At 53.7% G+C, this 27079-nt stretch overlaps 1 protein-coding gene across 1 annotated transcript; it reads left to right on the top strand.

The window, feature by feature from the left end:
• The first annotated feature begins 414 nt into the window (after positions 1-414).
• Positions 415-26563, top strand: BPI (bactericidal permeability increasing protein). Its single transcript, XM_047851167.1, is given in 17 exon segments — positions 415-560; positions 3217-3331; positions 4603-4731; positions 6106-6267; positions 7480-7543; positions 9702-9760; positions 10859-10864; positions 11406-11479; positions 11482-11495; positions 15077-15253; positions 15788-15847; positions 17643-17810; positions 18761-18828; positions 21016-21058; positions 23509-23572; positions 24647-24723; positions 26275-26563. Coding segments are annotated over 17 exon segments (1449 nt in total). The 5' UTR covers positions 415-430; the 3' UTR covers positions 26314-26563.
• Positions 26564-27079: the final 516 nt, after the last annotated feature.

Genomic DNA, 27079 nt, shown 5'->3' with positions numbered 1-27079 from the left:
GGAGGAAAATATAATGAATCCTGATGTTCCTACCCCACAGCTTCAAGAAGGTTTGTAGGTGGAGGGATTTGGGCGGGGGCTCAGAGAAGGGGGTGGGGATACTTAGGGAGGGGATGATGCCCAGAGCCAAAAGTCTCATCCTGTTACACACAAGCGTGTGCACACACACACACACACACAGTGCCCCCCTCCCCCGCTCCCCCCCCCCCCCCCCCAGCTCTCAGGCTCCACTCTGGCCACCTCTGGGGCTGTGGCTTCCCCCTCTCCCTCCCCTGCCTGGGTTCCTTCCTCCTTTCTACATTTTACTGGTTTGCATTCCCCACCCCACCCCCCCCCTCCTCCCCCCCCCCCCCCCCCCCAGCCAGATCCTTTATAGATGCCTGGCTCCCCTCCAAGGCCTCGAGGCTTTGGCGGCTCTGGAGGACAGAACATGGCCAGGGAACCTGACAAGGCACTGACACGAGCGACCCTGGTGGTGCTGGCCACCCTGGGCACAGCTGTGATCGCGACCACGAACCCCGGCGTTGTGGCCAGGATCACCCAGAAAGGCCTGGACTACGGTAATCAGACGCCTTCCTTCCCTCCTCTCCTGCCCCTAAGGAGCACTTATCGAGCACCTCCTGTGTGCAGTCCTTTAACTCCAGTGCATGGCCTGCTCACAGCTCCTCAAAGGAGGCCCTCTGACCCCTGTCATGTATATGAAGAAACCGAGGCAACGTGAGTGGCCCAAGGTCACAGAGCTGCAAGGTGGCAGGCAGGGTTGGGATTGGAGTGCCGATCTGGAGGACTCCACGTCCAGTGCTCAGGCCCCTGAGGGTCCTCATGGTCTCCTCCCTCTCTCTACCCAACTGCCAGCTCAGGCTTCTAGGCCCTTCTCTTCCCCCCAAAGCTGATTCTCAGTCTTGAGATTGAGTTTTGCCTTGAGATTCCTGGCTCCGTCTTCAGCGTGGGCAGAGCCCAGGCCCTGTGAGGAGGCTAAGTGACGGGGACGGGGGAGGAGGGCCCTTCTTCACGGTCTCCCCCCAGGGCAGGGGCTTGGCAGCCACACTGCGCACATTACCCATCTGGATGTACCAGAGAGGGTCCCCCCAGGCCATTCATCCGGGTCCAGACAGAGGAAAGAGTGGCATAAAACAGCCCCTGCCGCTCCAGTCTGTGCCGGTCATTTCATCTTTATTTCAACCCTGGGTAGGACATACCCGTCACCAGCAACATCCACAGATGAGCAAACCGAAGCTTGGAGGAGGCACTAGGGAAGGGCGCGCCTAGATCTCGCCTCCGGTCTTGACTTATGCCCCCCACCTTCCCCGCGCGGGGCTGCTCGACGCTGCCCCCCAGTGGCAGAGAGATGAACTGTGGAACAGTGCGGGAGACCCAGGCGCGCAGAGGTCAGCCCAAGGAGAAGGCAGACCCTCGTGGGCTGGCGTGCCGCTGAGGGAATGGGGACAGAACTCAGGGGGACCTGGCACCCCACCCCCGAATTCCTTCCCCCACCCAGGCAGGACATCTCTGAATCCCAGGTGCAGGCAGAAGGCTCCACGTGAGCTCAGAGACAAGAGTATGGGGTGGCCTTGAAGGCTTCCTGGGAGCAGAGGCCTGGGCTCAGCCTTTAAACCTAGAAGTCTTCGTGTTCTGTCACAGCAGACTCAGTTTCCCCATGTGGCAACCAGAGTGGGTGTCCTGAAATACGGCAAATCTGCTCGTGTCCCTGCCTTCAGAAGATGTCCTGATCCTTTAGCATGGCATTTGAGATCCTTTAAGACCTGGCCCAGTGCACGGGCTCCGGGACCGGAAGGGCCAGGATTCAAATCCTGACCCATCACTTGTCAGCTGCGTGGCCGCTTTCCCAAATTTCCTCCTCCTCACCTGTGACTTGGGGGTGGTGACAGGACCTCCTCCCGGGGGTTTTCAGATTCAATAGCTTAATACGTGTACAGAGCTCAGAACAGTGCCTGGCACAGAATAAGAGTAAATGTGGGGGAGACGTCATTTCCACTGGCTGTTGGAAAACACAAAGCCTGGGATCCCTCTTCTCACCACTTCCTCCTTCTCAAGTAACATGTCTGCCTTTCGACGGGTCCTTGGACGCCGTTAGCCACCTAACTGATGGCAGGATTCCTGACTTTGGGCGTTCGTTCATTTATTCACCCAATACGAAGTGCCTTCTAATAGTAAGTGCCGATCACTACGGTAAATGGAGGGGCCACATTCATCAACAAAACCGATGTGGCCGCTGCAAGCCTCGAAGGGTTCCTGTCTAGCAGTTGGGAGGGGTGGTAACCACAGTGTCACATGCGTAGATGTACAATTGCAAACAGTCATGCCCGTGGCATCACGAGAATGATAACAAGGAGGATTGCTTTCGTCTCCTGGGTCAGAGAAGGTTCCCGGAGGCAGTGAGGATCGGGCGGACCAGAAGTTAACCAGGTGCAGGTGGGAGGGAAGGGTTTCCTAGGCAGCAGAAATGGCACATGCAAAGGTCCTGTGGAGAGAGGCCAAAGGTTAGAGAGATGGAGTGTTTGCGAGGGCACAGCACAGAGCGAGGGGCAGAGTAGGTGTTCCGTGAATACTCATAGAATGCATGACTGGGTGTTTGGGGTGATATTTTATTTTATTAAAAATGTTTTTTAACGTTTATTATTTTTGAGAGAGAGCGAATGACAGCGCGTAGGCAGGGGAGAGGCAGAGGGAGAGGGAGACCGAATCCAAAGCAAGGCTCCAGGCTGTGAGCACAGAGCCCCACACCGGACTCGAACCCATGAACCATGAGATCATGACCTGACTGAGCCACCCCGGTGCCCCTTGGGGTGATATTTTAGACCAGGGATTGGCAAACGACAGTCCTCGGGCCAAATTTGGCTGGCCGCATGTTTTTGTATGGCCCGTGAACAAACAATGGCTTTTACATTTTACATTTTTAAGCGATTGAAAAAAAGTCAAAGAATAATATGTGAAAGTTATCTGGAATTCAAATCTCAGTGTCCGTAAATGAAGTTTTAAAGTTTTATTGGAACACAGCCACACCCATTCGCTTACTTATTGTCTGTGGCTGCTTTCGTGCAATCGCAACAGAGCTGAGTGGTTGTGACAGAGACCGCGTGAGCCACAAACCCAAAAATAGTTACTATCTGACCTTTACAGAAAACCCTAGCCGACCCCTGATATGGACAGGGACAGGCTGTGCCTCTGACTGTCACCCCTTTTCTCGCCCCTCAGCCTGCCAGCAAGGAATGGCCGTGCTGCAGAAGGAGCTGGAGAAGATCACCATCCCCACCTTCTCAGGAAGCTTCAAGATCAAGCATCTTGGGAAAGGGCATTATAGCTTCCACAGGTGAGGCCTGTCGAACTCAACCCTCCGTGTACAGAACTTGTAGTGTCCCGGGGCCACCAAGACCTAGAATCACAGAGCCACAAACTCCTAAACTCAGAGAGGTTAAGACTCCCAGTCTAGCGTTGACCCCACCCCGAGGGATACAGTCCCCCAAGCTGAGTGTAGAGGAGGCCACAGAAGGTGCTCACCATGACTCCCAAGGCAGGGGGAATGTGTCATGAACCCCAAAACTCTGCGCCAGGCCCATATAGCAAGCAAGATTTGGAGGAGGGGGTTCAAGAGCAGAAAGCTTAATCTAAAATGGCTCAAACCAGAATTTATTGGCTCACGTGTCTGAGAAGTCTCTGGAGTAGTCTGGCCTCAGGTTCAGCTTGAGGTAGCCCCAAATGACATTGGCCCCTGTTTTCTCCTTGCCACTTCTCAGCATCGCTTCCCTCGAGGCTGTCCAGTTCTCAGGCGGGGTGTCCCCTCAGAGATGCAAGATGGCGACCGGCATCTCCTCAGCACTCCGAATCCTGTGGAAGGAAAGCACTTTTCCCTTGAATCTCAAGCAAAAACACTAAGATTCTCACTCTGATCGTCCCACCTTAGGTTACGTACACGTCCCTGAACCAATCACCGTGGCCAGGGGATACCCTACACTACCTAGCTCACGCCCAAGTCAAAAGCTCCACCCTGTGAACATGGAAAGTCAACTTCCTTTGCAGTGACATGGAGTAGCTGTGTGGAGCCCCAAAGGAAAAAGGAAGTTCTGTTACCACAAGAAGGGAGTGTGGGCGCCGGGCAGAAAACCCATAAATGCCCACTACAGAATTTTATACACCTATTCACTCAACAGATATTTTTGAGCACCTACTATGTGTCTGACACAACAGGCTTGGCTACAACAGTGAACCAAGAGAAACACATTCCGCCCTTTCATAGAACTTGCAGTCAGGCGAGATTACATCTGTTATCCTCGTCGATGGTCACACTTCCCGCAAGATGGAGGTTATTGTGCCCAGAAAACCGAGCCTCAGGATGATCAAGTGACATACTCAGGGTCACACAACAGTACACTGAGAAGCGGGATTCAAATGCAGATTTGTCTGACGTTAAAGCCTAGCCACTCTGCTCAATGCCCACAGAGTTTCCAAGGTGGCTCTCGTAGTTTCCGGGTTCTTCTGCAGTGGATGTGGTGAGGGGCTGGGGGTGGGATGAGTCTGCACTAACCATTAACTGAGTTCTTGTGTGGGCCCTCAGGAGGCTAACTGAGCATTTCTTCTTCACAGCATGGCTATCCGTGGATTCCAGCTTCCCGTTTCCCAGATAAAACTAGCTCCCAGTGAGGGCCTCGATCTCTCCATCGCAAACGCCAATGTCAAGATCAGTGGAAAATGGAAGGCACAAAAGAACTTCATGTGCGTTTCCAACCTTGGTGTTGACTGAGTGTGTGGGTGAGCTTTAGGTGATTCTTGGAAGGGGTGAGGGCCAGGACCTCAGGAACACTCAATTTTTGCCTTACCCATCACCACTTGTGCCCACAGGGCTCCTGGGGGGGATTTTTCACGTGTGAAAATTCAACATAGCCCCTGGTTAATAGCTGAGCATTTGTCCGTGTCACAACGCAAGACATTGACAAGATTGAGTTTGGTACGTGAAGCGTAGGATGGAAGGCTAAGCGGGACCTATAATTTACCCCTTTATCAGTTAGCTATGGCTGTGTAACAAAACACCCCAACTCAGCTGCTGAAAACAATAGTCATATATTATCACCATGTATCTGTGTGATAGCTGGGGTTCCGCTGATCTGGGTTGGGCTCAGCTGAGGCAGCCCTTCTCCACACGTATCTCTTCGTCCTCCTCCTTAGACCTGCGGGCTACTCAGAGCATGTCCTCGGTGGTGGCAGACATGCGAAAAGGGCAACCAGAAACATACTAAGGTCTAGAATTAGCCCGTGGTCACTTCTACTCACTTACGCCATTGGCCAAAGTAAGTCACGTGGCCAAGCCCAAAGGCAAGAGCCTGGAAATGCATGCACCTCCCCCCCAAGATAGGCAAAGGAATGGAAAATTGGGGCAAATCACCCAAACCACAACTCTGAATCGAAATACTGGGTTCTCACCACCGTGAGCCTGCCCTCTAGGGGTGGCGGCTCAGAACGACCAATCACTTCAGCGACTTTGTGGCGATTCCAGGGGGATCACGGAGGAGAAGACACTTTGGGGAGAGGGACGTGAGTCTGCCTTCCTGTCCCTTCCCCACAGTAAACACTGCTTAGTTCTTCGCGTGGGCTCTTTTGCATCTATCATTTCACTCGCTGATGGTGCAAAAGGTAACCGTACTTCCTTATGTTAAAGGAGAGTTGGCAAAACACACTCACGTCCACCTTCTTACCCCAAACTCGTTCCATCCCTGAAGGAGGAGCTATTGACCCCATTTCATGAATGAGGACATTAATTAGTGAAAGTCTCCAAACATGCAGATTCTTAGGGGCAGAGCCGGTGATCAACGGCCGGTCAAGGGTCTGGGCGAGGAAACTGGAAATCAGAGCAGTTGAGAAACATACCCAAAGCCACTCAGCAAGGGCAGAGGCAAGGGGAGAGAGCAGCGTTCTGCCGGGCAGACACGGATCCACGCGTCCCTCCGTGCTGTGTGACCTCGGGCAGGCGGCCTCCCCTCTCTGAATTCCATCTCAAGCAGCAAAACCTACCTTCCGGCCCAGGCTTGAAGTTTGAATGGCACTGGGGAAGAAACTGCTTGCTCTGACTCTTTGATCTGTGTTTCCCTTCAGCAAAACCAGCGGCAACTTTGACCTGAGCGTGGAGGGCGTCTCCATCTCGGCCGTTCTGAAGCTGGGCTTTGACCCCGCCTCCGGCCACTGCACCGTCTCCTGTTCCAGATGCAACAACCACATCAACAGTGTCCGTGTGCACATCTCAGGCAGCAGCCTGGGGTATGGTCTCCTAGGGCCGTGGGCGGGAGGAGAGACCTTAAGAAGCACTGCCCTGCATTCAGAGAACATCCCAAGTGCACCTCTTGCCGGGCCTTGTTCAGAGGCCTCCGTTGTAGGGGAGGGGCAGGGTCCGCAGACAGCACAGAGACCGCCCCCGCCTCCAGGAGTCACTTGGTCACCCGACATTCATTCAACAGACTTTCCTGAGCCCTGACTATGCCCCGGGCTCTGGCTAACCCCTTGACGTGCGTTGAACCGCACAACCCTCACCACAGATCTGTAGGCGTTGACTCACCCATTCAACAAATGTCCACCGAGAATCTGCTGTGCACCAGGAAACAGCAGTGGCCGATAAAGACTTAGCAATAGCGCACATCAGCGGGACGTCAGCTAGCATTACCGTGAGCCGAGCGTGCTTTTCAGCTCGTGAATTGTCTCAGTCGAGCCGCACGGGGAAGTTAGTCCGTTACGGCCCCCGTTTTCAGAAGGGAAAACCAAGGCAGAGAGGGGATAGAAAAGAGCCTGAGTTTTCATACCTCGTGGGTGTTGAAGAGGGCTTCAGCCCACGGCTATCCGGCCCCAGACTCCGAGCCACTCAGCCCCTGTTCTCTCGAAGCTTCCGGCCCACTGGAGGAGATAGACATTAATCAAATCATTGCGTTAATGAAGGATTCACAAAGGGTCACAAAAGAATGTAAGAATTAAGAGAAAGAGGTACAAAGTGCTATGAGCACATAGAACGGAAGGGTCTGACCCAGTCTGAGGGCTGGCTGCTTCTTCCTTGATGAAATGACATTTGAATTGAAATGAAAAGAATAAGTAGGAGTTAATTAGGCAGATGTGGGGGACAGGGGGTGTTTTCAGTAGCAGGAACAGCATGTGCAAAGGCCTTGTGGTGGGAGGCAGCATAGAACACAGGAGGATACTGCAGAGCAGTGCGGCTGGAGTGTCAAGGGGGAGAGCAGCAGCGACGAAAGAGGCTGAGACGGGGTGGGGCCCCAGCCGTGCACCAGCTGAGGAAACAAACTCATGAACAAGTCACTGCACCCCGAGGGCCAAGTATCTAATGGGGGTGTGCCCAGTTAAAGCCCGGGCACGAGGGTGCCTAGGTTACTTGAAGGAGGGAGGAAGGTGTCCCAGATGAGGCAGCCTCCAACGCAGCCCAGGGACACCTCGGGAGCCTCATGCCTGTCCCCACATGTCAATCTCCAGGTGGCTGATCAACCTCTTCCACGAAAAAATAGAATCTTCGCTCCGAAACAGGATGACCGGGGAGGTAAGACGGGCTCAGAGTGGGCGGGGCCCTCGGTGCAGGCGTCGCTGGATCCTTCTGGTCTCGGACCAGAGGACTGGAAGCCGTCCTCATAGCTCTTGGAGACCTCCGGCTCGGCTCTAAAAACCAGTCGTGAGGAGTCCGGCAAGAGACTAAAACGAGGGTCACAGCACACACCCACAGAGCGTGCACTCGCCCCACGCCCTGCCTGGACCTCCTCTGCTCTTCTCCCTGCCTTCCTCCCGCAGGCAAACGTCCTTCTCCCAGCTCTCTGGCCTCCTCCCCCATCCCTGCCATTCCCCAATCCCCCCTCTTGGTGCTCCCCACCCGGAAACCACACGATTGATGAAGCTGCTAGGCTAGCGTGCCAGCAAGGTATCCCCTGGGGCTGGAACAGAAAAGGGCCACTGGCTAGCGTTCCCCAACCCTCCCTCGCCCTAAATCCACCCAGGCCAGCTTCTTTGGCTGAGAAAAGGGGCCATTCATCGGGCTGGTTTTCCATGAATAAACCATTAGCTGCCAGGAATGCCCTGCGCCTGTCTCCCAGGCCAAGTGAGCCGAGGAAAGCGGGGAGCCACTGAAGATTTCAGGCAAGGGGGTGACCCGGCCAGACCTGTGCTTTGGAAGAGTTTCTGCGGCTGCCGTGAGAATGACTGGAGGAGCCAAAAGATGGGGCAGGGGACCTCAGGGAGCCCAAGGAAGCTGTACAGTCTTCTAGAGGGCCGCCCCTGGGTTCTCGGTCAAAGGCACTGACAGTGGGGACAGGGAGACATCAGTCAGATCAGATCATTGGTCTGGCGGCATTCTGTCAAAGTTGTAAAACAGAACAAAACAAAAGCAGTGCGCGGTTGTCAAAATGCGCACCACAGCAGATTATAAAATGGGTTTTAGCGGCAGAATCCGGCCCCCGGGTCTAATTCGCTTTGCAACTTTGAGCAAATTTCAGATCCTCGGTGGGACCATCAGTAAAATGGGGACCTTAGTACCTCCTTGCACCCAGCTGCTCAGGCAATGCAGGCGGTGCGCTCACCCACCAGCCTGACTAACCCGTGGTTCAACTGTCCTGGTAATTAAGTCATAATACAAGGGCAATGGCAGCATTTCACATTGGAACTATTAAAACAGAGTATTTCTTGGTGACACCTTCAGAGTGGCCCTCTGGAGCAGCCACGTTAAAAAGTAATGATGCACCTGTTGTTAGACAACAACGGTGAGGAGGTGGAGGGGGAGGGGGAGGAGGGGGAGGGGGAGGGGAGGGGAGGGGGAGGGGAGGGGAGGGGGAGGATATCTGCATACACAGAGTGCTTGCAGTGAAATTGGCCCTATGTCTCGAGCTCCCTACAAGGATCCCAGCATTTAATCCGCACAAAATCCTTGTGCTAGGGGGTGTCATGGTTTTCTCCATTTTACCGATGGGTAAACTGAGGCTCAGAGGGGGAAGTGATGGGACTGGGGTTCAAACCCAGGCTATCCCCCCCCTCTGAGGTGAAGCTCTTGATCATAGCAAGATACTCTTTAGAAGACAGTACTGGCTTGAGTGGACAGACGGATGGATGGATGGATGGATGGACGGATGGATGGATGGATGGATAAACGAGGTACCAGGGTGTCCATGATCGTAGCAAGGGCTGGAAATGACGAGGAGTGAGCTGGGCAGTTAACTCCCGGGAATACAGAGTGAAGGGTGGGCATCTGAGGGAAGGAAGAGCCCGGGTCTATGCAAAGTGTGTGGGGGGCGGAGAGCAGGGGATGACACAAGCAGCCGCTGGAAGCTGGGCTCTAGGCTGTGATGCGATTTGCTGTGGTTTGGAGCCATCTGGTGGCCCTCGTCGGGGAGTGGCACCGGAGGGCAGCAGCCCAGGGGCAGGCAGCCCCAGCTCCCAGATGTGCCACCCCCCCCCCACCCCCTTCCCCAGACCACTCGCGGCAGAGGTACAGGCCCCTCAGAGGACGATATTCTAGGCGCGTGCAGAGTCTTGCGTGTGTGAGAGAAACACTCAGGGCAACCAATTTTCTCCCTCCGCCACTTTCCTCCCTCCTACCCTCCCCCCTTCCTTCGAAGAAGCATTCGAAGAAAGCAAAACGTGCCCGGTTCCTCATTCCCGAAAGACATTTTCCGCCACGGGAAGCCCTCACTGGCCACTTCTTTGGTTCTCTCCAGATCTGCAAGGTGGTGACCAGTTCCGTGTCCTCCAAGCTGCAACGGTATTTAGAGACGCTGCCAGGTGAGCGCTGGGCGAGGTCAAGGAGACGGGGAGAGAAGGGGGAGGGGCACAGAACAAGGAGAGTGTGATGGAGCCACCAGGTTTCCCAGACAGGCTTGGGTCTGGGTGGAAACGGGTAGAATGGACGATTTTCAACCGGCAGCTCGCATCGGACCCCAAATGGGCCAGGCCCTCGTGGCAGGTGCGAGAACGGCCCACGCCCATTCATTCCCCCACCGGTGCCGGGGCCAAATAACAAACAGTCCCAGCTCTCTGTGGTCGGGCCCTCATAGCTGCCCTGAGATCTGATGCTGGTCATTTCGCCTCTCTGGGCCCCGGTTTTCACATCTTTAAAATGGGGACAATCAGGGGCGCCTGGGTGGCGCAGTCGGTTAAGCGTCCGACTTCAGCCAGGTCACGATCTCGCGGTCCGTGAGTTCGAGCCCCGCGTCAGGCTCTGGGCTGATGGCTCAGAGCCTGGAGCCTGTTTCCGATTCTGTGTCTCCCTCTCTCTCTGCCCCTCCCCCGTTCATGCTCTGTCTCTCTCTGTCCCAAAAATAAATAAACGTTGAAAAAAAAAATAAATAAAATAAAATAAAATGGGGACAATTCTCCATACCTCCCAGTAACTGAAGAGCTGCAGGTTGGGGGGCAGGCTCCCACTGGCTGAGTGCTTCCCATGTCCTCGCACCCAGAGGAACTGTCTCCTCTCAGCCTCCCAACGCCTCACGGAGGTCGGTGTGGTCTCCCAACTTTACCACGAGGAAACTGAGGCTCAGAAAGGAACTGTGACTTGCCCGAGGTCGCAAAGCCGGAAAGAAGCAGAAGCAGGATCCTAATTGGGGTTTTCTTACTCCAGAGCCTGTACCCCAACCTGCTAGCCAGGCTCCCTTCCGGTGGAGCAGTCACGGCAGCCCATGGTGCGAGCCCATTCAAGATGCATTCCTTCCCCAGGCACGGCCCCAGACCCTCCAGGGATGGGCCCTACCTGGGCATGTTCAGTGCAATGACACTGTCCACGGTTTGGCCTCAGCAGGCAGGCAAATGACTTTGGTTTGAGTCCCAGCTCCATCACTCTCCAGCTGTGCCATCTTGGAGGAGTGACATCTCCGAGCCCCGTGTCTTCCCCTCTGATGTGGGAAGGAAGGGCTTAAGGAGGGACCGGCATTTATTTAATTCTCATTCATGACTGCTGGGAACCACACACACTGTTCAGACCTGAACCAACCTGGGCTCCGCCTGGGATATTATCACTGCTAGTAATGGTCCTTTTGGCTTTTGAGCCCCTCCCATGTCCAGGGCATCTGTGGGGTCACCAGTACTGCCCCGTTCTACACGTGACAAAAAGTGGCTTAGAGTAATGAAAGCAACTTGTCCAAGGTCAGATAGAGTTCAATTCAAGGCCAGGTCTCTCTGCTTCTTGACCCTGTGTTTTAGCTACATCTCGGGGCTATGGAAGCAGGGGAAGAGATAATGTCTGTTTGTGTCGGGTGGGGGTTCATTTTCCCTTAAAGGGAGCCAGGGAGGGCTTCGTGGAGGAGGTGGGAATGGAACCTGCACTGCAGTCTTTGCCGTTCAACTCTGCAGATGCCAACACTGCATCTCAGGCCCTAAAGATGCTGCCAGGGGAGGCAGCTCATGACTCATCTTCTTCCGTCTAGTGACAACTCGATAGATCATGTCGCTGGGATCAATTACTCACTGGTGGCACCTCCAACAGCCACGACTGACAGCCTGGATGGCAGCTGAAGGTGAGACTTACACGGGGGAACTTATACCCTCATGCCTTTGCCACAGGCCCTCCTGGGGCTCCCAACATCCTGATCTCGGCATCTTCTCCCTGCTCTGGTCACATCTGGCTGGCCTCCCGCTATTCCTGAACCACTCTATCCCTGCTCGCTCCCTAGGGCCTTTGCACCTGCTCCCTCTCTGCCCAGAATGCTCTCACCCAGATATTCACATAAACTCTCCCTTCTTTTTAAGTCTTCACTTAAATATCCCTCCACTAAAGCCCACTCCCACTGAAATAGCTCCTTCTTCCCCCCATATCCTGATTTATTTTTCTCAACATCACATATTATTAACAACCCCCCAACACACACACACACACACACACACACACAGTCACATGTCTATCTCCCTCACTATGATGAAAGAGGAGGAACTATAGCTGCTTTGTTCCTGACTGTAGGTGCACACCCAGAACCATGCTTGGTATCTATTAGCTGCTCAGTAAATATTCTGCTTGGACAGACAAATGGATGGATGGATGGATGGATGGATGGTGGATAGATGGAGTATCATTTCATGCTACTTTCCCCCCACTCACCACCCTCCAACCAGGCACATGGGCTTTGCACTTTTTCAACACACCAAGCTCGTTCCCACCTCAGAGCCTTTGTCTTACCCATCCCCTCTGCTGGGAACCACACACACTGTTCAGACCTGAACCAACCTGCCTTCCCTCGCATGCCCCCCTCTACCCACTGGCTTCTTCTACTCCAGGTGAGTCTGTGCTTGGATGTCACTCCAAAGCAGCCTTCCCTGACCACCCCAGCTGGAGTGGGTCCCACCCTTGAATTCCCTCTGGATGTACTTCATTCAGTCCCTCCACGATTGGTGATTGGCTTGTTTACTGTTTACTTGTTTGTTCTAAAATACATTTGATACAAAAAAGAAAAGTTAGAAACTACAGAGAAGCATAGCAGAGAAATAAATAAATAGGAAGGAAAGGAGGAAGGAAGGGAGGAGAGGGAGAGAGATTACCCAAATATTACAACTCAGAGGCTAAAATTAACAACTCAGGAAACAACAGATGTTGGAGAGGATGTGGAGAAATGGGAACCCTCTTGCACTGTTGGTGGGAATGCAAACTGGTGTAGCCACTCTGGAAAACAGTGTGGAGGTTCCTCAAAAATAGACCTACCCTACAACCCAGCAATAGCACTCCTAGGAATTCTTCCAAAGGACACAGGCGTGCTGATCCAAAGGGGCACATGTACCCCAATATTTATAGCAGCGCTCTTAAGAATAACCAAATTATGGAAAGAGCCCACATGTCCACCAACTGATGAATGGATAAAGAAGATGTGGTTTATATATACAATGGAATACTCCTTGGCAATGAGAAAGAATGAAATCCTGCCATTTGCAACAACATGGATGGAACTGGAGGGTATTATGCTGAGTGAAATCAGTCAGTCAGAGAAAGACAGATACCATATGTTTTCTCTCATATGTGGAACTTGAGAAACTTACCAGAAGACCATGGGGGAGGAGAAGGGGAAAAAAGAGTTACAGAGAGAGAGGGAGGCAAACCATAAATAAGAGACTCTTAAATACAGACAATAAACTGAGGGTTGATGGGGGGAGGCAGGGAGAGAGGGGAAAACGGGTGATGGGCATTGAGGACAAGGGCACTTGTTGGGATGAGCACTGGGTGTTGTATGTAAGTGATGAATCATGGGAACCTGCCCCCGAAACCAAGAGCACACTGTATACACTAACCAGAACTGCCGTGAACATCCTTGTATCTGGGTCTCTGCCCACCCTTGGCTATCTCCTAGAAGTGGCATTACTGGACCAAATAGTATACTTTAAAAAAACAATCTAAGTGGTACAATGGAATAAAGGTTGAGAATAACCTGTTTATTGCCCCCCCCCCACCAGGCTCCTGCCCAGAGGTCATGGCTGTGAGGCTCAGGGTGTGTTATATGTGAATCTCCGGGCTCCCTGGTTCTAAACATTCACATAAATGCAAGCCCATCCGGTTTTGCTGGTAATCTGTTTGCATGAATGGATACATATCATCTTTTCACTTGCTCTTCTCGCTTAAAAATCTGCATTAGAGTTGGCACATGGGTCCACTTATTTATTTATTTTGAGAAAGAGAGAGAGAAAGTGAGCGCATGCATGTGAGCAGGGGAGGGGCAGAGAGAGAGAGAGAGAGAGAGAGAGAGAGAGAGAGAGAGAGAAAGAATCCCAAGCAGGCTCAACGCTGTCAGTGCAAAGCCTGATGTGGGGCTCAAACTCGCAAACCATGAGATCATGACCTGAGCCGAAATCAAGAGTCGGATGCTTAACCGACTGAGCTACCCAGGCGCCCCTCACTTATTTATTATTTTGAAGAGTTGCATGGTATTCTAAGATAGGTGAGAGGGTGGTTAATTTTTTATGATGAAATGATTCAAAGGTACAGAGAAGATTACACACTGACGTACCTACCACCGAGCTTTAAGAAATGTTACCATTAAGGGGCGCCTGGGTGGCTCAGTCGGTTGAGCGTCCGCTTCGGCTCAGGTCATGGTCTCACAGTTCATGAGTTCAGGCCCCACGTCGGCCTCTGTGCTGACAGCTCGGAGCCTGGAGGCTGCTTCGGATTCCGTGTCTCCCTCTCCCTCTGCACGTCCTCTGTTCACACTCTGTCTCTCTCAAAAATGAATACACATTAAAAAAGAGAGAGAGAGAAAGAAAAAAGGAAAAAAAAAGAAATGTTACCATTTTGCTGTATTTGCCTCTGATTTTTTTCTTTGAAACACTTGAAAAACAAACACTGAGGCTTCCTTGGGCACCTGTACCCCGCAGGGAACCCACACGGATAAGACGCCCGTGTGTATCCTTCTTACCTGTGGTGTTTACACTTTTACTGCTTATCTATGTGTCGATAATTCTTAAATAGTACATTTTATATGCCTTTAAATTTTACATAAATGGTTTTCTACCATATGTATCCATCTACAACTTACTCTTTTATAACTCAGCATTGGGTTTTTTTAGCTAAATAAATGATCTGCTTTGGCAACGTGTGGCCAAGTCGCTCTTCAGAAACTTATAAACATATATTCCCCCACAGCATCTGAACACTCTCCCCCAAACCTGGATGGTGTGAGCTTGAAATATGCATACCCTTAAAACAGTTTACCTCTCCCTTTAACATTTTGCTAATTTGACAGATGAAAGCCAACAAACAGAACCTCGCTGTTCTTCTGGTAGAATTTCCGTGCTTGTTGGCAAGGTTGAAGCTGGGCCGACGGAGTGGCCGGGAGGTTGGGAGTGTCGCACGAGCGGCCTCAGGCAAGCCTCTTGGGCTCCCGGGGCCTCAGTATGCATTCCTGCAAAATGGGCATAATCACATCCCCCTCGCAGGACTGGCAGGAAGAGCCCCTAGAAACTAGCACCGAGGAGGCGTAGGACATTCTTGTTAGTTTCTGCCATGGCTTCCTCCTCTGTGAGTGCGTGATTGGTAGCCCCAGCCCATTTTCTCCTGGAATGAAGACGTTGAATTATAATTCCTGAAGGAAGCCCGGGCTCACCCTGTCGCCTCCGCCCCCAGGGGGAGTTTTTCAGGTGGGCCCACCCCAGTCCCCCTCCCTTTGCCCCTCCGCCACTGGCCTTTCCCAGCGACCACGACCGCATGGTGTACCTGGGCATCTCCAACTACTTCTTCAACACAGCGGGATTCGTGTACCAACAGGCCGGGGTCCTGAACCTGACCGTCACGGACAACATGGTAAGGCCAGGCTGGGGGTGGATGCGGGTAGAGCACGGGGCTCGGAGCACAGCACTCCCGTCTGGACTTGAACTTGTGTTTACACGGGGGAGATCACGGTCCAGCCTCTAGGGGCAGCCAGACCTGAGTTGGAATGTCAGCCCCCTCTTTTCTAGCTGGGTGACCTTAGAGCAGTAGGTCAACCTCTCAAAGCACTCAGCACGGGCTTAGCACGTAGGAAGTCCTGGACGAGGATAAAGTTACAGCCAACTTGCCCTCGCCCTTGCCCTGATCCAGTCTTAGCCTCAAACCACCATTATCATCAACCTCGGTGTCTCTATCCGAGTTTTTCAGGGGAAAAAAAAAAAGGGGAAGCTGGCAGTCCAGGCTGTTCCAGGCTGATTGCTGCAGAAGTTGGGGGTCCCCATTCTATTGTCACGTGTAGACTGGCCGTTGTGCATTTGTGGATTCAGTCTTTCACCCCTCCTACGGACCCCCCCCCCCAATCTGTAACATAATCCCACAAGATCTTTTTCTCTTCTTTTCTTGCTACAGATACCAAAGGAATCCAAATTCCGACTGACCACCGATGTTTTTAGAATCCTCATACCCCAGGTGAGAAAGAGTCTGTTCCCTTTTTGTCCACTCATGAGGCATCCTGGGGGTACCGGCGAGTACTAAGCTCTGCCGAATGGCCTGATGAGAGCCCCCCTCTCCAGATCTAGAGACAACCCAGCCTGGAGTGGAAGTAGCCTTGTGTAGTCCGTCCTCAATGCAGAGAAAGGCTCCGAGCACCCAGGTGACCAGGCGCGAGGGGTAGACACTGGGGGCTTTTCCACGCAACAAATATTTACTGGGGGCTCACCGTGTGCCCAGGGCCCTGTTCTTGGCGGCTAGCAAAGCAGACCATCTCCCTGCCCTCCTGGAGCTCCAGTCCAGTGAAGAGAGAAAATTCTTATTCAGGTACCCAAAACAAATAAGAAAATGCACGCCAAGATAAATGAAGCCAACAGATTGATGAGGTCACTTTAGACAAGGACCTCTGTCTCAGTCTGCTCAGGCTGCTATGACAAAGTGCCACGGACTGGTGGCTGACACAACAGAAATAAATTTCTCATGGTTCTGGAGGCCAAGAAGTCTAAGATCAAGGTACCCACACATTTGGGTTTGGGGGAGAGCCTCTTTTGGGCTAATAGATGGCTGCCTTCTTGGGGCGCCTGGGTGGCTCAGTCGGTTGAGCGTCCGACTTCAGCTCAGGTCATGATCTCACAGCTCGTGAGTTCGAGCCCCGCGTCGGGCTCGGTGCCGACAGCTCAGAGCCTGGAGCCTGCTTCCGGTTCTGTGTCTCCTCTCCCTCTGCCCCTCCCCTGCTTGCGCTCTGTCTCTCTCTAAAATAAATAAACATTAAAAAAAAATTTTTAATAGATGGCTGCCTCCTTGCTGTGTCCTCACATGGCCTTTCCTCTGAGCAAGCAAGCTCTGATGTCTCTTCTTAAGAGGACACTAATCCTGTTGGATTAGGGCCCCACCCTTCTGACCTCGTTGAATCTTAATTTCTTCCTTAGGGCTTCATCTCCAGCTACAGCCATACAGGGGGTTAGGGCTTCAACGCATGAGTTTCGGGGGACACAAACATTCCATCCATAACAGCCTCTCCAGTGGTGGCCCTTCCAGAAATTTCTATACAGGAGGTACTGGTGTGGGGAAGTGTGACTGGTAGGGGGACCAGGGGACTCTCCTTGAAGCTTCATGGCCTAACCGTGAATTGCCTGGGGGAGGGTTGGAAGCTAGGAGAGACGGGGGCAGTGTCACAAAGCCCTCCTCAGTTCCCCCAGGAAGCCACCACTGCTCTGTGACATTTGAGCTGACCCCTGAAGGAAAGGAAAGAGGCAAACTGGGAAAGAACGGGGGGGGGGGGAGGGGATGAGCATTCAGCAGGGGAACTTGCACAGGAACAGAGTGGGTCATATATTTGAGGAACAGAAAGGTGTCCTGTATGGCTGGAGCTGGAGAGTAGGGAGTGGGGCCCATGGGGTGAGGTCATGGACACCAAGTGCAGACAGTGCAATCTTTCCAACAGCAATGGGAAGGGGTACCTGAGGGGCTCAGTCGGCTATGCATCCAACCCTTGATTTCGGCTCAGGTCATGATCTCATGAGTCGTGGGATCGAGACCCATGACGGGCCGTGCACGGAGCATGGAGCCTGTTTGGGATTCTCTCTCCCTCTCTCTCTCTCTCTCTCTCTCTCTCTCAAAAATAAATAAATAAATGAACAAATAAATAAACTTTTTTTTATTAAAAACAATGAGAATACATTGGAGGCGTTTATGCAGGGCCAACACAAGATAGGATTTAGAAACAGTTCAGTAAAATCGTCACTTTGTTTGTTGTCCCCACTGGGGACTGCAGGTGGCCAAGATGTTCCCCAACATGAAGGTGCAGCTCGTCTTCTGGGCCTCCTCCCCGCCACACCTCACCGTGCACCCCGAAGGCCTTGTCCTCACCCCTACCCTGGATGCCCAGGCCTTTGCTGTCCTCCCGAACTCCTCCTTGGCCCCCCTGTTCGTGCTTCGCCTGGTAAGCGGTTCGCAGGTGTGGGCAGACGAGGGCAGTGCCCTGGGAGTTGGGGGACCCCTCCAGGGTCTGAGACCAGAGCCACGGTACTGTTTCTGGCTTCTGCGGGCATTCATACATTGAACTCTTCATTCTGTCGCTGCCTTGAAATACGTGTACCGTTTCAGATTCATTCGCTCGTATCTTTGGTCATTCAGTTACACGTTTGTGTATTTGCTCATTCATTCAAGTATTCATTAGATTGCTGACTTGAAATGCGCTAGACCTGTTCTGGTGCACACATGCATTAATCCGTTATTCATTTATTCATTTACTTAAACCTTTGTTCAATTAAACATTCATGTGTATATTTGTTCCTCCATTCATCTTTTATTTGTTGACGCACATCTCTGTCGATGCCTTCATCTGCGTGTGTAAGCCCTTGCTCGTTCAAGTTTGGGTTCTATTGCTGGTGTGCGGGTTCATCCTCTCTCTGTCTCCCCATGAGCATTCGGTGGCCCCCGCTGTGACCATGGAGGCGAAGGCCAGACCTTCTCCCCACCGGGGGGTGCTCACAGGCCTCAGGCAGGTCTGCCGTCTCTCAAGTCGAGACCCATTTCCCCATTTTGCGAATCAAATGGGCTCCCGGGGGGGTCGTCCCGGGTCTTACAGACAGTGGGCAGGAAAGCTGAGGCGGGGAGCTCGGTTTTCTGGCTTCGTCCATATTTGTTGAATGAATGAATGGATGGGTGAATATCTTGACATTAGGGCTGGCTTGGACTCCAGCCCCGAGGTCTGTCTCACCTAGCCTGTGAGAACGGCCTGGGAACTCTGGAATGGAATCCAAGAGTGGTAAGTGGTAAGTGGTTGACAACCCAGGACTCACTGACAGACACGGAGCAAAAGGAAGAGCCCCTCCCCCTCGGGTTCTGCGTGGGCTCGGGGACCTCACTCTTCGGCTTGCTGCTTTGCAGAGCATGAACATTTCTGTGACGGTCGGAGCCACGCCTGACAGGCTTGTGGGACAGCTCAGTTTGAACAGGTAAGTGTGGGGACGACAGGAGTGGCTGCCCATCCGTTCTCGGGGCCCGTGGGCCAGCAGTGGCCCCACAACACCCCGAGCACGGTGTCGTTGCTTTCTTGTTCATCGGTGGCAATTAGGCCTCAAATGGTGCACAGCGGGCCCCATGGCCCTGTTTTACAGACAGTGAAACTGGTGTGCAGAGGGGAAGGGCCCCACCCAAGGTCGTACACGTAGGTGACCGGTCATCTTGGTTTGCCCGCAGCCCCCCGCCGTTAGCACTGAAAGTCCTGCACCCTGGACGGCCCCTCCGTCCTGGGCAGACGCGTGGCTGGGTGATGCCAGCTGGTGCCTCCAACCCCGCGCTGAGCCACGGCAGCGCCCAGCCACCCGCATCCCTGATCCGCCTTAGCGCTCGGAAAACCCACAGCGATTTCCTCCTACCCCATCCTTGGGACTTTGTCAGCCGCCTCGTGTTGGAAGAACCCCAACAGAGGCGGCTGTGGCTCAGCGCGGGCTCTGGTGTTGAGGCCGCCCGCCCTCAAAGCGCAGCTCACCTTGCAAACACTGAACTCACCAAGGTCCCGTTGCCCTGGCTGCAGAAGAGGCCCAGTGATTTAGAAGAAACAAATAAGTAAGCCCAATAATTGTTCCTGGCCAGCAGCGCTGTAGGTGAGAATGAAATCAGGCATTCAAACGCGTCGAGGTATTGAGGACACAAGAAATCTAAGTGTTCAGCAAGCAAGACAGAGAGAGGCACACGCGGAAAAGAGAAAGACAGCAATAGGAGAGAGACAGAGAAAGTCAGAAACGGAGACACATGGAGAGACTCTCAGAGAGAGATACACACAAAGGGAGGGGGGGAGAGACAGAGAGGGACAGACAGATGATGGAGAGGCATGATAAGAGAGAGACCGAGAGAGAGAGAGAGAGAGAGACAGAAGGGGGGAGAGAGAGAGAAGGACACACACACACAGCAGAGAGGGAGATCCTCAGAGAGCAGATGTGATGGCCCCAACCGCTAGACCTGCTGTCTGCCTCTTAATCACGCTCGCGCTGCTCGGATTGAGTCTTGACCTACATTCCTGCCCATTTCCGCCCTCTCTCCCGCACAGAGCTGTCCTTCCTAACCTTGAGACTGGCTCCTGAGGTTTACACGCGGCTTATTTCTCCGGGCGTCATTCTGACAGGTGTTACTGCCTCAGATACATGTGGATTTAATTTTCCTTGAACGCCCATGGGCCTCCCAAGTAGGGGAGCCGGAGAGGATACAGCTGGGTGAGGGCTGAGCAGACTCTCAAACACGCGGGGCTGGGGTGCGAGAGTCCACAGGGCAGGAGTCCTGGGGCTCCCACCTCTCACCGAACAAGGGCGAGTTTGCAAGCTCCCCTTCTAGGGTATTCGAGACAAGATCTCAGGCATCAGAGAGATTGGATTGAAATCCCGCTTTGCTGATTGTTAGTTGTGAGACCTTGTAAGTTGCCTAGTGGCTCCGTCAGTTTCCTTATCTCTGACCTGCAAGTGTGATGGCCCTTGTCTCCTGGGGGCTCTATGATTTCCCATGGAGGATAGCACACAACATAGTGAGGGATGGAGGTTCAACAAGGAGCCACGTGGTCCCCCCCCCTTTGATCACTGTTAAAATGTCATAAAGACTGTAAAGAGGGGACAGTTTATTATTTATTGTTTATTATTATTGAGAAGTCTAAGGATTTCAGGCAAGGGTGGATCCCAGTGCTCACATGATATCCTGAGGATTCTGACTCTCTCCATTTCTTGGCTCTGCTCTCCCCTACGCGTGATCCATTTCACAGCAGGCTGTCACCAAGGGGCCACAAAAATGGCCACCGGGAGCTCTCCTTTCCCGGAGGAAAGAAAACACCTCCTCCCCAATGTTTCCAGAAGTCCTAGGGCCAACTCTCGTTGCACCAGCGTGGGTCACAGGTCCCTCCTTCCAACAATCACGATGGCAGGGAAGGTGGACTCTGCCCTTTCGCCAGACTACCCCAGAGCTCAGGGCTAACAACGTAGGATACCCTAAGTACCCTAAAGAAACAATCAGGGGGCTGTGACCAGAGGAAGGGGAATGAATACTGGGTGGGACAACCAGACGGCATCCACCCAGAGAGGGCCCCTTCTCCCCAGCAACTGGGCCCTAACACAGCTCAGGCAAGTGGTGGTCTCAGTTTCTTCCTCCCCTTCTCACAGGCTGCTCCTAGAACTGAAGCACTCAGACATCGGCCCCTTCTCGGTGAGTCTGAGGCCCTTGGTGGCTCCTTCCGTCCCCCTGATTTGGAGAGAACTGTCCTCAGGGCCACTAAGGCTCATGAACTGTCCTCAGAGCCACCAGGGCTCATGGCATCCGGTGTGGAGGCCACCTGTCCGTTTGCATATAATTTGCATGTGACGTCACGGCGGGTGGAGCTTTGTGGGCCCACAGACCTAAGCTCCAATCACTGCTCCACACTTCCCCTCTCCGAACTTCCAACCTTCCCCCAAACCCAGGATAATCCTTCCTAATTGCTCGAAGAACAAAATGAGGGTGGGGTAGCAAGTCGTGGCGAGGGCTGAAGGCTAAACCATGTGATCAGGGAAAGCCTCTCTGAGGAGGTGATATCTGGGCTGAAAGAGCCAGCAAGGTAAAGAGCTACTGCAGGCAGAGGGAACAGCGGGAGCCAAGGCCCTGTGGTGAGAACAAGTTCCACATGTTTGGGGAATGGAGGGAAGCCTGCGTGGCTGGAGCGGAGCAAGTTGGGCGTGGGGGTATAGGAGGAGATGCGGCTTGAGAGGCAGGTGGGGCTGGCTCATCCTGGGCCTTCTGGCCTGGAGTAGATTGTGTTCAAAGGGCAGTGAGAAGCCAGTGAACTGTTCCACACAGGGGGCGGCGTGCTCTGGTTTGTAGCTTGATAAAAGATGCCCCTGGCTGGGGTGGGGGGGAATGGATTTGGGAGGACAAGAGCTAGCCCGGGTGGATCAGCAGGGAGACGGAGTGCATTTGTGGGTGAAGAAGGAGAAAAATGGGGGATTGGAGCCACGCTTTGGAAGTGGTGTTCGAGGCCGCGTGGTGAGAACTTTGATGTGGGTGGTGGGGGTGGTGAAGAATGAGTCCTAGTTTTTCGGCTTGAGCCGCTGGGTGAAGGGCGGAGTCGTGTAGAGGTGGAGAAGGGCAGGCGGGAGGGGAGACAGTAGGTATCTCGCCAGCCTGCTAGATGATTCCACGACCTGCAATCACTGACCATCATTAAGCAGACTCACCCCTGCCCACCCCCCTCACTCCCTCTAGGGCACGGGAGTTGCCCAAGTAAATAGCAGCTTAGCACCCTTCACCAGCCACCTTGAATGAGCGTCGCCCTTGTGACTTCCAGTTGCCCTTGTGACTTCCATTAGAAGCCACGGCATGCTGATTCTGTCCTACACACGGCCCAGTCTCCCAGGGGGCATCCTGTTGGACCCCTGGAGAGCATTTTCTTGGATCCCTGAAATGCCCCCCAAGAGCCCCACCAAGTGGGTACCTTGGCAGCCACCTGGCCCTGACGTCAGACCATCCCAACATCCCTCCCCATTGGATGGAAATCCAGCCAGCCATTTCCACCCAAAAGGACAACAAACAGAAGGACCCAAATTTCCTCATTGTATTTTCACAGACTTACTGGTGCCAGGGTTTTGTGGGCCTGCCTCTTCCCAATATTTCCAGAATATTGGGAATATTCCAGATATACGGTGGCTTGACTCAGTCGGTAACCAACGTCTGCTTCTGCATGAGATCAAAATTTAAAGTTCTCAGATTCATGGGAAGAAGGGCACCATATTTCATGAGCCCAGGGATTTACAGCCTGGAGAAGGAAACTCAGTTGCTCCCCAAACAAAAATGTACATATTTACAAGCTGTAAATGTCACCGGGCAATCATCTTGAGGTGCTACATTGCCTTTGAATATTGTTTTATTATCGCAAAAGCAAAACATGTACGTTATAGAATAATCAGAACCTACAGGTGTGCAAACCAAAGAGAATAAAAGCCAGTTCTATTCTTACCACTTAATCATTTGGAGTATATCCTACCTGACCTTTTGCTATGCATAGCCAACAACACAACAGAATTGTGTGGTTTCCATAGCCTGCTTTTCCTCACTCAAAAATATAACGTGAATATCTCTGTGTGGACAATTAAATTTCTACGGTACTATTTTTAACAGTTGCATGGTATTTCCTAGAATCAAAGCCCCCCCGGGCCCCCTAGGAAATTCCCCCATTTGTTAGACATTTAGAGCCCGATGCGGGGCTCGAACTCACGGACTGTGAGATCATGACCTGAGCCGACGTCGGATGCTCAACCGGCGGAGCCACCTGGGCGGGCACACACATTTTTAAGGCTTTTGCTGAACATTGCCAAACAGAGCCTCAGAAGGTTTGAACCAGTTTGCCCCGTAGCCGGCAGTGTCTGAGATGATGCATTTTCTTACACAACGGTTTTCATGGTTAAATACTCTCTGATGACCTTCCTTTCCTCAGCCTGGTACCTTCCATCTAGAACACGCTTCACATCTGGAACCTTTGGGTGCAAAAGAGATCACTCGGGTGACCTGATTGGGCTGCGGAATCTGCCCGGCATCACCTGGGTCCCAGCTCGGAGGTTGCCCTGTCGGGGAGGGAGGCTGATGCCCGGGCGCCCTGACATGGCTTCCGTCCTTCTGATTTGCAGGTTGAAGTGCTGCAGGCTGTCATGAACTATGTTGTACCCATTGCTGTGATTCCCAAGGTTAACGGTAAGGCGCTTTGGAGAAACGGTTGACTTTCAGTCCTAGGGGAGGCGGAGGGAGTTAAGTCCTACAGCCACTTAACACCTGGCCCCAGTTATGGAGGCTGGAGGGTGGTCACTCAAATGAACCTCACGTGGCATCTGACCCAGAAAAGAGGATGGAGAAAGGGGACCCCACGGGCTGAGCTCCTATCATGTGCTCACCCACCACTTCACCCAGTCTTTAAGACCGCCCCATGACATGTGGATTAGTAATCTCTCCAATTTTTGTGGGAAGAAATGGGAGATCCGAGAAGTCACAGGGGGCTGGTTGCAGGTCCCGGGGGAGGGTGAGAGATGAAGCTGGGATCAGATCCCAGCTCTGAAGCCAGAGCCCTCAGCCCCCGTCCACCTCTGGGAGAAGGGCCAGGGAAGAAGGGCTAACCTCGGCTAACGGCTTCTGCTCATCGCCCTGATAAAAGCCTAACCTTTGCAGAGCCAGGGACAAGAGAGCACATACCTCTCTTAGAGGACCACATACCACGGGACTAGGATAGTTAGAAATTGTCAATTAAGACAAAAGTTATGATATAGGCTACGACATCTCCCACCTTGGCAAATGTAGCTTCCTAATGATCTGGGAGGCCAGGTTTGAGTTTAGAAGTCTCCAGAGGCTCACATCAGAATATGGTGGTATGGGGGGGAGGGGTCCCGGGCTACCACCCGTCTCTAGTTTCATCCTAAACATCCAGGGGCTTCGTGTGCACACGGGTAGATCCCCCCAGTCGCATGCCACGGGCTGTCTACCCCTCCCCCCCCCCACCCCCAGCAAGCAGCCGCCCCTGACCTTGTACACCAGCATTGCCATCAGCCTCGGGAGGGGGGTCTTGGGGAAGAGGTCTGCACGCATCCTGAATGTGGGCTGGGGGCTGACGGGACGAGAAGGCAAGGCTCCGGGACCCTGCCCGTGGTGAAGAGCGTCTCTGGGGCAGCCTGCTTGTCCAGCCTACAAGTAGTGCCAGTCCCTACCCAGAGCCGGGGACGCTGGTTCAGGGAGGCCGCCCCCTCCCCTCCCCCCTGCTGACCTCCTCCTCCACGGCAGAGCGGCTGCAAGAAGGCTTCCCTCTCCCGATGCCCAACAACGTCCAGCTCTTCAATCTGGTGCTTCAGTCTCACCAGGTAGGTCCGAAGGGCTCTTTCCGCCAAATGTCCCTCAACACCAGCAACCTGTTGCCACAAAGCTTCCCGCAGGCAAGCACCCTCTGCCCTTACAACACCCCGCAAGGTGGGGGACTGTTCACCCGCAGGGAAGAGGAAGGCTCAGAAAAGCCACGTGGCTATTCAATGGAGTCCAAATTCAAAGCCAGGTCCCCCCTCCCCGCCCCCGCTTTGAACCACTGGCTTGGAAGCGTTCCCGCACTGTGTTCGGTAAAAACGGAGCTCACTTGGTGGCCACAGGGCCTCTTTTATAAGTGGATGTATTTAAATACTTGGCAAGTGGGTATCGCATGACTCCCTTGGCGGCCTGGCAACATTCTAGGCCTGGGGGAGAGGAGGGGGGGGTGGTGGTAAAAAGTGAGGTACCAAGAGGGGACTTAGTCCCAGAATGGAGACCTCCTTTTGTCTGTCCCCCAGCCAGACCCACAACAGCATCTGAGACTACTTAGGGATGCTTTCTTCTCCTCAAAGGCTCCCTCTCCCGATTTCCCAGCTGCCTCTCACGGGGTCAGTGCCGGCTTCTTTCCTGGCTCCTTCTTCCCTTTCCTTCCCCTTCCTTCCTCCCTCCCCCTCCCTCCCCTTCTTCCCTTCACCTTCCCTCCCCCTCCCTCTTCCCCTCCTCCGCCCCCTGCCCTCACCCTACCAGCAGGAGTTCTCCAGAGTTCCTGCCCAGGCCTCTGCCCTCCCCCACTCTTGGCTTTCCCTGCCCACTTGCCCCAAGCCAGCAGCCGCCTTTGGGCCACCCAGTGACCCAGCTGCACTTCTAGATTCTTCCATGCTCCCAACTTGTGCATTCGCTGGTGTGCCTGGAGTCTCGGCCCTGAGGCCCCTTAACCCAGCATGTCCACTGAGTAATGACGCTGCCACCCCACTATAGCGTTCCGTAACTTGCTCAGTGGCTTTCCTGTTAACCTCGTGGCCTTCGTGGGGCCTGGCCACGTCGCCCAGATTCCCTGCCCTCCCTCACCCCCAGTCCCCAGGTCTTCAGGCAGGCTACCAATGGGGCTGAGACTACAGAACAGTAGCCAAGAAAGCAGAGGCCGCACATCCCCCCATGTTCCCCATGTTTTACCAAGTTCATCCTTAAAAAAAAAAAAAAAAGACTCCATGGTACCACGGAATTTCTTCATTTCTGAAAATGCTGAGCGAAGGGCAGGAAGGAGCAAAGAGAAGTGGTTTTGCAGCCTTGATGGGAAGGAGGCTCCCTTGAGCTGCCATGAGGCAGGGATGACAAATGAAGGCCTCCGCCGCAGCCCGCGGTCCCCCACCCGTGTCTGGGAGGGGACAGCTGCCAGGGCGGCTGCTGATAGGATCACGGCGCTGACATGCAGCCCCCGGCGGCGACATCCCGAGTGCCCGCCCCCCCTCACTCCTGCCTTTCTGTCAGCAGACAGGCCCCGCTCTGCTCTCCTTCCCGTTGGGCAGGCTGCTCCCAAGGAAACCCCCAGCAGCCCCGCGCTCACCAACCAGGGCGCACGTCCCGCTGATGGCAGCGTTCTCCTCTCTCCCTAGAATTTCCTGCTCTTCGGTGCAGATGTTCGCTACGGCTGAAGCGGCCGTGGGCGCCAGGAGGGGAGAGGTTGTCCGCACCTGCTCCGGACGTGCCCGTGGGGCAGAGGCTGCCTTTCTCCAGCCCTTGCACCAGAGGCCCTTGCAAATTTCTCGGAACTCAGATTCGGAAATGACCTCCATACAGGAACTGTGCTCCTTGAGAAAGCGTGGGATGTGTATTTCAGGGATTATGAGCGTCCTGCGAGGTCTGAGTCCCCCCTCCCCGCCCCCCAAAAAGCACTGCTTTCTCTGTGGAATTCTGTGTGATGGTGTTGTTTCTTGTTTCATGTCCATTCTTTTGTTCACCGTCTGTACCCAGCATGCTCTGCCGTGCTGACAGCACAGCCCCCACACGCCCTTCTCAGTAGAAAGTCTCCTCCCTTTTGGGGGACACCCCTCGTGCCACACTTCCCAAGAGTACTTAGAGTTTACTCAGTCCAAAGGGAGCGCATCTTGCCTCCTAAGTAAGGTCAGGCCGAGTGGATCCACCTGCTGGGCTGTTGTTTCCGCCACTGCCACGCGGTGCCGCTGTTGAACAGCTATCCTGCGCAGCCTGTCGTCTTGACTACAACCTCCGGAGCCTGTTGCTCCTGTCACCACCACACGGTGTCGCTGTTGAACGGCTATCCTGCGCAGCCTGTTTCCTTTCCCCACCCTTTGGCTCTGATGTGGCTCCCTTTTCCCAAGCTCTCCTGCTCAGCCGTTGACCCCAAAGCAGAACACGGGGCCAGGGCACAGATGCCATTAGAGGTGTTAGTCACAACCT

This window comes from Prionailurus viverrinus, chromosome A3 (genome assembly GCF_022837055.1).
Source record: "Prionailurus viverrinus isolate Anna chromosome A3, UM_Priviv_1.0, whole genome shotgun sequence".
NCBI classification, from domain to species: Eukaryota; Metazoa; Chordata; class Mammalia; order Carnivora; family Felidae; genus Prionailurus; species Prionailurus viverrinus.
This window is presented reverse-complemented; position numbering and strand designations above follow the sequence as displayed.